The 13,666-nt window shown below is 34.0% G+C and overlaps 1 protein-coding gene across 1 annotated transcript in view; it reads right to left on the minus strand.

The window, feature by feature from the left end:
* SMC5 (structural maintenance of chromosomes 5) overlaps positions 1-13,666 on the minus strand; it is a 113,962-nt gene that overhangs the window by 61,499 nt on the left and 38,797 nt on the right. Inside the window, exons 4-8 of the mRNA XM_082843118.1 lie at positions 13,294-13,456; positions 12,145-12,279; positions 10,452-10,592; positions 8,670-8,831; positions 7,798-7,869 (exon numbers count right to left, since the gene is read on the minus strand). Of these exons, the coding sequence (XP_082699244.1) occupies positions 7,798-7,869; positions 8,670-8,831; positions 10,452-10,592; positions 12,145-12,279; positions 13,294-13,456 (673 nt within the window). The remainder of the gene's footprint in view (positions 1-7,797; positions 7,870-8,669; positions 8,832-10,451; positions 10,593-12,144; positions 12,280-13,293; positions 13,457-13,666) is intronic.

Raw genomic sequence — 13,666 nt, forward strand, 5'->3', positions numbered from 1 at the left:
CAGCCCGGAGATGGAAACAACCTAAGTGCCCATCATCAGATGAATGGATAAAGAAGATGTGGCACATATATACAATGGAATATTACTCAGCCATAAAAAGAAACGAAATTGAGCTATTTGTAATGAGGTGGATAGACCTAGAGTCTGTCATACAGAGTGAAGTAAGTCAGAAAGAAAAAGACAAATACCGTATGGTAACACATATATATGGAATTTAAGAAAAAAAAATGTCATGAAGAACCTAGGGGTAAGGCAGGAATAAAGATGCAGACCTACTAGAGAACGGACTTGAGGTTATGGGGAGGGGGAAGGGTGAGCTGTGACAGGGCGAGAGAGAGTCATGGACATATACACACTAACAAACGTAGTAAGGTAGATAGCTAGTGGGAAGCAGCCGCATGGCACAGGGATATTGGCTCGGTGCTTTGTGACAGCCTGGAGGGGTGGGATAGGGAGGGTGGGAGGGAGGGAGATGCAAGAGGGAAGACATATGGGAATATATGTATAACTGATTCACTTTGTTATAAAGCAGAAACTAACACACCATTGTAAAGCAATTATACCCCAATAAAGATGTTAAAAAAAAAAAAGAATAAGGAACAGAGAAAAAGAAAAATCAAAAGAAAAACTTGGGCATAATCCAACAAAACATAGAGAACTTATATGCTGAAAACTACAAAATACTGATGGAAAAAAATCAAAGATCTAAATAAATGGAGACATACCGTGTTCACAGTTTGGAAGATTCAACATAGTAAAGATTTCAATTCTCCCCATATTGACATATGTTTAATGCAATTCCCATTAAAATCCTAGCAACATTTTTCTGTAGATATAGAAAAGATTTGGCTGTCAACAGGAATGGCAAAGGAACTCTGAAAATCCTCTCCTCCAGAAAAGTAATGAAAACATTGACAAAAATTATCAAAATTAACTCTTTCAGAACTCTGGAATTTAACCAAAGGCTTTTCAACAAGCCAGAGAGCATTTACTCAAGAAAAATGCTCAAATCTTGGTAAAAGCAACAAGCTTTGTGGTGTTTTGAACATGCCCTATTCCTATTCCCCTCTCCTCAGTTCCTTGGCAGCCTTGAAAACCAACAGCCCACAGTCATAGTGAAATCAGCAGCCTAGGAGCTACGGGAGAGATCACAAAGCTGGAGAACTTTCACATTCTCAATCTCAGAGAACTATCATTATCTGATCTGTCTGGCAGTTTCCAGGAAAACCTTACTTGCAAAGCTTGTCTCCATTTGACCTGACTCCATAGCTTGCACACTGCAAAAGACCCTTTTCCTTGGAGGAAGCTGCCAAAAACAATCAGTGGCAATTGTTTAACGACAGAGCTGCCTGGTGTGAGATAAAAGTGTGGCAAACAATAAGCTAACCAAAAAATTTAAAAGAAAAAGCTGGAGAATACGATGCCCATAGGAAGTTTTGGTAGCTCCTGGGAATCTAGAAGGTCAAATGCATGCTTGAGTTAGGACTGTGCATGCCCAAGGCTGTATGCATGCCCTAGAAAGAGCTGAGGAGGCCCTTATCTCTCACAACATTCTGTGCAAATAGGAAGTGAAAGCTGAAACAGAGTTGTAAACTAGCAGTGGAACTTAACCAACACTTTCAACAATTCAGGGAGTATTTGAGGACAGAATCTTGGTGGAAAGTGAAAACAATGCCTGGCTGAGTGTTGAAGGTGTGAACCAACATACATTCAGAGACCCTCAACAAACACTGGGAGATATACTAGATTGGGAGACATTATAGTCATTTGAGAAAATACCTGTCCAATAATTAGCTGACCATTAACTAACTGAGCAGAGACTTCAGTAGTCACATATGACAAAGAATACAGAATTCACAGAGTTAGGAAAGTAATTAAAAAAAAACAAACAGTAACAACATCATCAGCAAACAAAAATAACACAAGCCTGGGTTAAAGGAGGACATCTGATTTCAGAATTGCCACATCCTGCTATTTAAACTTTATAGTTTCAACAAAAAATTAAAACACAGTCAACAAAACAAGAAAGTATAACCCATACACAGGAAAAAACAGCAGTCAACAAAAAATGTCCCTGAGGAAGCCCAGAAATAGTTACAAAATAATGACTTTAAGACAGTTATTTTAAATATGTTCAATGAACTAAAGGAAAACATGTCTAAGGAAAAGAAAGTAAGAGAACAATGTCTTATTGAATAGAGAATATCAATAGAGAGAGAAATTATAAAAAAAGAGTCAAGTAGAAATCCTCAGTTGAAAAGTTCAGTAACTGAAATAAAAGATTCACTAGTGGAGCTCAATGGCAGATTTGAACATGCAAAGCAAAGATTAAGTGAGCTTGAAGATAAGTCAATTGAAAGTATTCAGTCTGAGGAACAGAAAAAAGAAAAAAAAATAAATAGAATGTAGGACACCATTAAATATATCAAAATATGTGTAAAAGGAGTCTCAGAAGGAGAGAACAAAAAAAAAAAGCAGGAAGAATATCTGAAGAATAATGACCCTAAGCTTCCCAATTGTGATGAAGAACATTAATCTACACATCCAAGAAGTTCCATTAATTCCAAGCAGGATAAACCAAAGGCGACTCACATCTAGAAATTACATAGTTAACTGCTGAAAAGAAAAGGAGAGAATTTTGAAAGCAAGAAGTAACTCATCATGTACAAGGGATCCTCAATAAGATTAATAGCTGATTCCTCATCAAAAACCATGGAGGTCAGAAGGCAGTGGATGTTATATTCAAAGTACTGAAAGAAAACCAAGAATTCTATACCCAGCAAAACTATCCCTCCAAAAGAAAGAAAACTTAAGACATTCTCAGATAAACAAATATTGGTAGAATTCATCATTAGCAGACCTGCCCTACAAGAAATACTAATGCAAGTCTTTCAGAATGAAATGAAAGGACACTAGACAGTAACTTGAAACTACACAAAGAAATAAAGAGCACCAGTAAAGGTAACTACATATGTAAATAAGAGATAGTAAAAATGTATCTGTTGTTTGTAACTCTTCTTTTCCCCTATCTGATATAAAAGACAACTGTTGTGGTATAATAAAAAATATATATTTGGTTTTTTGTCCCCAGTTCCTGGCTCAGAGGTCTTAAAAACCTTAGAATTCCCTGAGTGACAGAAGTGCCTTTTGTTATTCACACTAAGCCCCTTTTGCAGATACCTGATTTTATGCTAATAAGACGACTCTTGGCAAGGTCCCTATACAGCTTCAGAATAGAGACTGATTACCAGAAGAACCAACCACATGATTAAGGGGTTGGAACTTTCAGCCTCACCCCCTGCCCTCAAGGAGTAGAGAGAGGCTGGAGATTGACCTCACTCACCAACAGCCAATAATTTAATCAATCATATCCAGGTAATAAAACTCAATAAAACTCTTGAACAACATGGTTATGGAGCTTCTGGGTTAGTGAACATGTCCATATGCTGGGAAGGTGGTGCACCCAGAAAGGGATTAGAAGCTCTGCACCACTCTAATCCCCATACCTTGTGCTATGCACCTCTTTCATTTGGCTGTTCCTGAGTTGTATCCTTTATAATAAACAGGTAATTGTTAAGTGTAACATCTTCCTGTATTCTGTGAGTCGTTCTAGCAAATACTGAACCTGAAGTTGGCAGTGGAGGGGGGTTGTGGGAATCCCTGAATCTGTAGCAAAGTCTGAGAGAAGAGTAGGAAATCTGAGGTCTGGGGAATTGAGACTGGCATGTAAAGCCAGGACTATCTTGTGAGACTGAGCCATGAAATTGTAGAATCTGCTTTAATTCCAAGTAGTTAGTATCAGAACTGAATTGAACTTTAGGACACAAAGTTGGTGTCAGAGAATCACACAATTATTGCCACAAAAATGAAACTATATAAATAATTATAAAACTATGTTGATAGGCTTATAATGATTAAAAATGTAACTGGTATGATAACACAAAGGAAGGAGAAGGGAATGGAGCTATATGGGAACAAAGTTTGTATACTACTCAAGTTCATATTAATATGAAATAGATTATCATAAATTAAGATGTTATTTATAATTCTAAAGGCAGTCACTAAAAAAATAGCTCAAAAAATACACAGCAAAAGAACAAGGGAATTAAAATGGTACAATAGAAAATATTTAACACAAGAGTAGCCTCTGCTCGCCGCAATTAGAGAAAGCCTACACACAGCAATGAAGACCCAACACAGCCAAAAATAAATAAATGCACAAATAAATAGAATATATGAAATACTGTTTCTCTATGGCTTAAAAACTTTCAAAGCCTTCTTATAGTTTCTCACTGCATTTACAATCAAATTCAAATTGCTTTCTTTTTTCTTCAAGGGTCTACCTAACATAGTCTCTGGCTACTTCTCATATCTGCTACTTTTCAGGAACAATACACTTGTCCCCTGGTATCCTCAGAGGGTTAGTTCCAGCACTTCTCCATTCCCCCCTCGTCTACAGCTACCAATATCCACAGATGCTCAAGTCTCTTACATAAAATGGCATAGTATTTGCATACAACCTACACACATCATTATTATGGGATGCAAAGGTACATCATTATTGTAGTTTTAAAGCTGTACGTAAGACATACTTTGTTTTTATTGTATGCTTTTACTGAGTGATCTATTCCCCATCCCAAAGCAAACATGAAAAAAAATTACATTAAATGTAAAAAATAAAAAAAAAAATCATCTCTAGTACAATGTAAATGCTATGTAAAAAGTTGCTAGTGTATAACAAATTCAAGTTTGGTTTTTGGAACTTTCTGGAATATTTTTTTTCCCAAATATTTTTGCTTAGTGGTTGGTTGAATCCACGAATGCAAAATCCATGGACATGGAGGGCCAACTACATTAGACCCAAGAAGACACTGAGGCAGACTGTCAAAGTGCTAAGGAAAAAAAAATTTGTAATTTAGAATCCAATATCCAGCCATATTAATATTCCATAGTGACTGCAAAGAAGATAGTTTGCAACATACAGGGACTCAGAAAGTTTATCACCCAAAGAATGTCTCTAAAACACCTACAGAAGATAGCCAGTAAGAAAAAAAACCCCAAAATTCCTACCTCTTCAAAAGAAAGAATCATAAGAAGTGTAATATAAGCAGAAACATGATCAAATAAGCCAATAAATATATTAAGTCTAAATAAATACAGATAGTAGAAAATAACATCTTAAATAACTGACAAGTAAAATTTCTGATGACACTGGCATGAAGAGAAGGAAAAAGAAATAAAAGCTTGCTAAGATTCTGATCTTAATTAAGTAGAATGAAAATACTGATTAACTTTTTTTATTAAGAAAAATATGTTATTTAAACTTCAAGAGTAATCAGTAGAATAGGCTTAGAATATATAACTTTAGGGAAAAAAATGGAATAAGAAAACCTTGATCAACAGCAACAGAAAGTAGAAAGGGGAATAGGAAGAATCAAACAAAAAGCATAGGAAGTAGAAAACAATGGTAAATGTGAACTGGTTAAACTCCTTTACTGTATGAAAAAGTGTCTCTCACACCAAACTGAAAAAATTACAAAGCAAAACCCAGTATATGTTATTTACAGCAGACAAAATAAAAACATGATGCAGAAAGAATAAACAATAAAGCTTTAAAATCTAGAAAGCAAGAACTAATACAATTACAAGGAAAAATAGACAAATCTACATTCACAGAAGGTACTGATACTTTAAAATGGGTGTCAGGTTGGTAAGAAAAAAAATAAGTAGAACATTTGCATAATTATAGTAAGCTTGATATATATATAGCTATATATCTATATTTATATGTATAAAAAACCACCCCTAAAGACAGAATACATTCTTTATGAATGTATGAAGAACACATACAAAACCAAATATAAAAGTCCAAAAGACGTTTCCAAAAATTCTAAAATAAAGTCATAAAGGCCACATTTATTACTCATAAAGCAATATAACTGGAACTACACATTTTTTAAAAAGCTTAAAAATTCCATATCCAAGTAAATTGAAACAGTAAGAACTCCTATGTAAGCTTAAACAAAAATATTTAAATGAGAATTATAAAATCTTAAACAGAAAAGCAGTACATATCACACATATGAAATGTATAACCAAATGATAACCAGAAAAAAATTTATACCCTAAAATGTATTAAAAATTAAGAAAGTCTAAAAATTCAAGAACTTACGAAAGTGACAAACTGGCAATTATGATAAGGGAAAAAAAGAAAACATTGGTTTTAGAAGTACTAAACTACTTAAAAGGTTGGCATAACACTAAAAAAAAAAACAGTTAAGGATGGAATAAAATAAAATTTTAGGTCAATCTCAGATGGTGCAAAACAATCCTAAAAAGAAGATTTTCTATTTGAATCCAGGAACATATTAAAATACCAAGTAAGATTTATGACAAAATGCAAGGACGGTTCAATGTTAGACAACCTATCAACCTAGTATTCCCGTTTGGGGTTTTAAAGGTGAATCTTTGTGCCTTTTTCCTTCTAAACTCTAACTAAATAACAGAAACGGAGCAAAAAGGGCTCAATCTCACAAGGACAAAAGGAGTAAGGGAGGAGACATCAATAACTGGAGATTTCAATAAATACTCAGAAGAGTAAATGTAGTAGAGGGACAACTAATTTAGCAGCCTATTATAGGAACCACAGTGTAAAGGGTGAGTGAAAGAGAAAGAAACAAGAAAAGAACTGACTCTTCTTAAAAAAAAAAAATATCCTGGAGACTCTTAGAACTAGGAAATATCAAGTAAAAAGACATTACATATTAAGTAAGATTTTTATGGAAAATGTTATTTTACATTGGGGAAAGTAGAGTGTGGCACTGGGAGCTACTTCTGAGTTCTGCAAGTTGTTTAATTTTGTTGAGTCTCTATTTCTCTACCAGGTATTTGGACACAATGGTGACTGCCCTGTACATACTTTAGAGGGATTTAGAGAAAGGAGATTTTGCTATAAATACATTATTGCTGAGCCTTCCAAAGTAAATTAAAAAAAAAAAAAAGAGAGAGAGAAAGACACACACACCCCACATAGAGAATTACCCCTACCAACCCTACACTACCCTCCTACCCCAATGCCTTCACACCACCTCTATGCACACACCTTGAGCACTAACGCTAGCAAGCAAGCTTCTGTCATGAAAATGTGAGGTTTATTCTCTGGAGAAGTTAAATGAGAGAGGATTGGAACTTGAAGATAAAGGCATAGGAAAAGGGGTAAGGCTGAAAACTGAGAGATGCTTTAAACATGCTTTAAACACCAGGAATGCTTCAAGACATGCATCTATCCCTAGGAAAGGTAATACAAACTTTAGTTTCTGAATGGTCCTGGAGAACAGAACCCCAAATACATTTTGGGATCTGTTAGCTAAAAAGCCCACTTTCTTGCCCAATTATCCTAAAATAATTTTGTCATCAAGTCCCATCCATGCACAATGAATTTATAATCAGCTTTTTTAATACCCAACTCTTAATATAAACAAACAACAGAATAAATCCCTTATAACTTAATTTCTGCTATTAAGAGAACTAAATCCAACTTTACCATCACCCTATTAAATACATATCTATTGCACCCTATAATGCATATCTATGAGTAGTTTAGAGCCATTTTCCCCATTTATCCTCTGTGCAAGTGCTATACTTCCAAAGCTTAGTTCCCCTCACAGATTAAGATAAGAAATAGAGAATGAGGAGGATCTCAGACAATTCCCAAACAAGAAGGTGTCTCATAATCTACACCTGAACACAAAAGTTAGGGCAAATTAACATAACAAAAATTTCAATACAAGATCTTACATGTTTATCTTTCCTTTCTATAACATCTTGCTTTTGTTTGCATTTTTGAGATGTCTCCTTAATATCTGTTGCCTGTAAGATTGAACCAGAAGAGGGGAAGTTAGTTAAAAATTCAAGCAAGGCAATTATGTGACCCCACTCATCCAAATATTAAGTTGCTATGTAAGTTTACCCACAATGATTTTCCATGATTTCTTTCCAACTAAATTCATAATTATCACCCAAAATACCAACAATTATTTGAAAATCTATGAAAGGTTATTCCTATAGATATTAAAAATAGCTGCAGCAATATGTATACATATGTTTCTGTATCTCTTCACATTTATTTCCTCATGTTATTTTATCCTAGAAACGATTACATAGAGTTGCAGGGTCCATTCTCAAAACAATATCTGACGCCAAAATCTCACCTAAAGGTTAAAAGCCATGATCACAAAAAATTTCAATTTACATTTTCAAAATATCAAGAATATTCCATAGGCCATTATATTATTTATTCCAAGAAACATCAGGATTTTTATATTACATTCCTCCAAAAGGGTATATAGTTACAAAGCATGTATAATAAATTCACAAAAGGAGTTAAACGTTTCTAGGAATACTACTCTGAATCCTCCTGTTATTAAAACAATAACATTTCATTTTTCTCTTTTTATGTCTTGGAATTTCTATAGAGTAGCAAGCTCCTATAAAGTAGCAAGTGATGATTAGGACCTTGAAAGATCTGTGGTAGTAGAATTCCTAGTAAAAGAACTTAAGGAACTAAAGTTAACAAGTAAATCTACAAAGCATTTTAAAAGACCTGCAAAATATTTTTTGTATTTGCTAAAATAAAATACAGGAAATCCAAAATTGAGCCAGAAAAGTACCTTCTCTTTGATTCGAGCCTCCAAATTGTGACGCTGCCTTTCAATTTCTTCAATGCGTTGTGTTATAGGAATCTGCCCTTCTTTAAGTTTCCTGACTTCTTCCTTCGCTCGGTCCCGAGCTAGTTTTACTTCTTCATAGTCCTGACGAACATTTTCATATTCCTTGTAATGAATTCAAGAAAGAGAAGTTAATGCACTCCTAGCTTAAAGTAACACAAATACAAAAATCAAGGTACAGGCAGAAACCAAATCTATGAAAAAGATGGTTTTGAATCCCTTTAGCAGGTCTATTAATAAAAAATTTGCCCTCTGAAACAACTTCAGAAATAGTAAATACCAACATAATGATTAACTCAGTGATACTCACTGAGCACTTATCTCTATCACTAGGCCAGACTCTCTGTCTTCCATCCCTTCCTGTTATTGAAATTTACATCCTAATGGCTTCTAACAGTAGGACCTCCTTTAGTCTCTCAATAAAGAAGGCATTCAAAAACATATAAAGAACCAAAAGAAACTCAGTTATGAAAAATAAAAATGAAAAAACAAAAAGTAAAATGGCTCAAGAGAAAAGCAAAATGTAGCATGCAGGTGAAAATGATGCTTGTCACATCACAGGAATTAATAAATATTTGCTAAAAAAAATTAAGGGGAGTGCTAAGAGAGCATATAGTAAGAATGAATGGGATGAAGAAAGGTAAGAAAAGAATACAAATAAAATTAGAGTAAACCAAAAAAAGGAAAAAATGAAAAAAGATTGAAATCAATCTTGAAAGAAAAGGGAGAAATCAAAAGACTTCAAAAGACAAACATAAAGCAGGTGCAAGAATAATAATGGACATAGGATAAACCTAATCAAAGTGAGCTGAAGGAAGAAAAAAGTTTAAGAAAATGGAATTATGGGAAAGGATAGGGTGAAGCAGGGGTGGTGGGGTTAGGGTGGGTGGGAGAAGTTCACAAATAAAGCCACATATTTCTCCAATCTAATAATTATTTCCATCCTAGCCTTAAAAACATTATTAGGGCTTCCCTGGTGGCGCCGTGGTTGAGAGTCCGCCTGCCGATGCAGGGGACACGGGTTCGTGCCCCTGTCCGGGAGGATCCCACATGCCACGGAGCGGCTGGGCCCGTGAGCCATGGCCGCTGAGCCTGAGCATCCAGAGCCTGTGCTCCGCAACGGGAGAGGCCACAGCGGTGAGAGGCCCGCATACCGCAAAAAAAAAAAAAAAAACCAAAAAAAAACATTATTAAACTTTCTTATTTTGTTTCACCCACTGAAAAGTAATGTATTGAGGGAAATGAATCTTTGGCCCAAACTGTGGTTTTAAACAGTAAACATCACAGAGTGACTAAAAACAGTAGTTTCAGTAAGCTTATGAAGCATAATGAGTAGAAGATTACAATTAATATCCTTCAGCTTTGTCTGTAGCTGAAGCTGATATTAGTAGCACACTCAAAGTAAATTCTCAGTGACCTGAGGACACTCAAAGATTTAATTTTTACATATGTAAACATTTTAGCTCATTAACATTTTATAAAACAGAACTATCCGTTGACTCAAATCTGGAAAAATTAAGGACACAGACTTAATCAACATGCAATAACAACATAGCACACAGTTATATAATAACACAAAGAAAGAGAAAAATGTTACTATGTATGATATACAAAGCAAAAATGAACAAAAGCACCTAATTTGAATACACAGCAATTAGTGCCTTCTTTATAACTTTTCTGCTAATTAAAGAATCACTATTTTCACCTTTAATAACTCACACTTACCACCCATGGCCTTTTTGCTTCAAGCATCTCAATCAAATCTAAATGTCGCTTACGTTCATAGAACCTCTCCACATCTTGTTTATATCTTTCATTCCTCTGAATCATCTTCTCTAGATATTCAGTTTTCTCTTTGCATGAGGTCTAAAATAAATATTTATTTAACAATTAGTTTAACTGAAGAAAGACAAAAGGTCAAAGCTTTTAATAATGAAAAATGTACAGTGCTAACAAAATTTCACAATAAATGATTCCATAGGAGTTCTTAACTGTGTGCAACTAATGTGCACACCTGAATTCTGGTCTAGGTTCTACTATTTATTAATTATGGGACTGTGAGGAAGCCCTGCCACATCTCTAAGCCTGGATTCTTCTTGCCTAAAGAGAAGAGAGGTATCTGCCCAATTCACCTCAACGGTAGAAGCAACTCAACCTACTACAGGTGAAAGCTCAACAAAAGCTGTAACATGACATACAAATGAAGAGTGGTATTATTATGATTACTATGTTATAAATACCAATGACTGAAGGACTTAGAAATGAGATAAAGGAAAGCTAAAATTCAGCCTTTATATTGTGATTTAACAAATGCCAAAAATGTACTCAGAGCTTAGTAAAATACGTTTGTTTTCTTTCAGAGTTTGGTAGGTAGTTTCAGTGAGTGTTTCAGAGGGGAGTATTAAGATTGTTTGATGTGGCAAAAAGTAAAAGGACCGACAGTATATAAAGTAGGATAAAATAATTACAACTCCTTTGGCCATTCGCTCTGAATAAGTATAACAATAAAAATAGTATTAAATTATAATAAAGCTCATTATCAAGTACAGACAGTTACAGTTTAAGAGAAAGCATTTGTTTACAAGATTTCTCATTACAAAAATTTACTGAATTTATTTTAGCTGCTGAGATATGGAAAATGATTCATTAAAGCACCCTTTCGAATGATATGCTAAAAAGAACATTTTAATTTATTTATTAAAGGTGAAAATAAAAATCAAACAGTGCAACTAAATGTACAGTTCTTTTACAAAGTCCATCCTCACACAACTGAAAACAATATGAGAACTGGCTCAACAGAGACCTATATTAAAAGCTACATATCTGCTGTATTTCCCAAAGCCTTACAGAGTGCCTGGCATATAGTAGGTGTTTAGTAAATACTGAATGAATAAAAGAATAACACTGAAACTTCCTGAGAGAAAAAAATACTTTATAATACTATTATCGGTTCTTTAGAACAGGGGTCCCCAACCCCCAGTCTGTAGACTGGTACTGGTTCGTGGCCTGTTAAGAACCAGGCCGCACAGCAGGAGGCAGGTGAGTGAAGCTTCGTCTGCTGCTCCCCATCGCTCGCATTACTGCCTGAACCATCTCCCACCCCTCCCCCCATCCGTAGAAAAACTGCCTTCCATGAAACTGGTCCCTGGTGCCGAAAAGGTTGGGGACTGCTGCTTTAGAAATTCAATTAATAACATATATTTGATGAAATGATAGTCAAAATTTTCAAACTTTATATAAAATCCATTCCCACTTTTTGTCACCTAACTTAATTAAATGTTAGCAACAAAATCCTAGGTGAAAAAAAATCACAAATATATGAATGCACTCAATGAATCAAAACTACTATTTACTTTCCCACATTTTGAGACACAGAAGTCAATGAGAGACATAAAATGAGTTGTCTATTTATAAATACCTCTAGTTGTTTTTCTTTCTCCCTGAAGTTTTTGAGTTCACAGTGGTATTTGTGCATTTCTGGAGGACCAATTGACTTCTCAGTAGCTTCAAGGAGTTCAATTTTACTGAGTTTAGCAAATTCTCCAACTTTATCCTAGAGCAAAAAACTTAAATATCAGTTAATATTATCGTTTATAAATATCTTCAAAACATTTTTCATTCAATGATACTTGTCAAGAAGAAACTCATTTAAAAGAAAAAACCCCCTTTATTCTGAGATGTGAATCTTAATATAAACCCTGTCCTTCATATATCATTCTTTAAAATAATAAACTTAGGGTATAAACTGTCATCTTTTTGAGAACCTAAAAAAAAATTTCAATGTCAACATTTCCAGGTTTTAAGTTTTATACACATTTAACAAATAGTTTGGAAAGAAAAGAAAAAATACTCCCCTGGACTGAAATGATTATCTACTACACATAATTTGGAATGAAATACTAGAAGTTAAAAAAAAAACACACAGAGCAATTTAAAACATCTACTTCTGTAGATAGTCTTATAACAGCTGATAAATACTTTAAAATTTTAACTTTTCTTTCACTTGGACATAGTAATCAAATCATCAGTTTCTGAAGAAAAAAATGAACTATAATTCGGTCACTAGACTGCATTCAAAGACAAATTTAAAAGATCTGATTTTAACATATAACATGCAATATCAGGATGTTTTATTTTTACTAAACAAACTTAAAATATGAAAGGTTTTTAGAAGGCACACCTATAGATTTAAAAGTCTTAGTATATAAAATATTTTATACAAACACATTGATTAAGAAGTTGTTTATTAACAAAATTTTATGAGTCTATGAATGGGAGCACACAGCTGTTCAAGCTACTCTCTGTACTTAAAAATAATACCTTTATTTCCTTTACAATACTTTAACAGGCTCATTAACTGAATATTTACAAATTACTACAAATTAGTAAGATTATACTGTAAGAGATGAGATGCTACCTTTTACAAAGAACTGTAAGTATTAAGACCACTATGCTCATTTTAAATAGTAACCATTACAATACTCTTAAAAAGTATTTACATTCTTATATGACATAAAGAGGAAACATACACAAAATTTCCCCACCTTTACATTTAATTCTCTCATACCTGAGGTAGAAACTGGCAAAGATTGCCCACTTGAATATTTAAGGCTGCAACCTGCTCTTCTACTACTTTCTGAGTTGTAGATTTTTTGTTGATGAACCAAAAGGACTGATTTTTTGCCACATCAATCTCACGAGTGATTACAAGATTTCCAGAAGTCCTGAACCTAGTTAAAAAATAAATTAAAAATATTTATACTCAAAATACATAATTTTAGAAATAAAATTTCTAAAATTCTCTTGCATCAAAGGTTGCCACATAGGATTATTATTATAATTTTTACTCCTTTTGACATTTTGGCCCCTCCAAAGAAGAAAAGCCTGACATTAGTGATAATACGTAACTGACCACCTGTAGGTTATTACTCTTTCAACAT

This window comes from Leucopleurus acutus (assembly GCF_964270905.1).
Source record: "Leucopleurus acutus genome assembly, chromosome: 7".
NCBI lineage: Eukaryota > Metazoa > Chordata > Mammalia > Artiodactyla > Delphinidae > Leucopleurus > Leucopleurus acutus.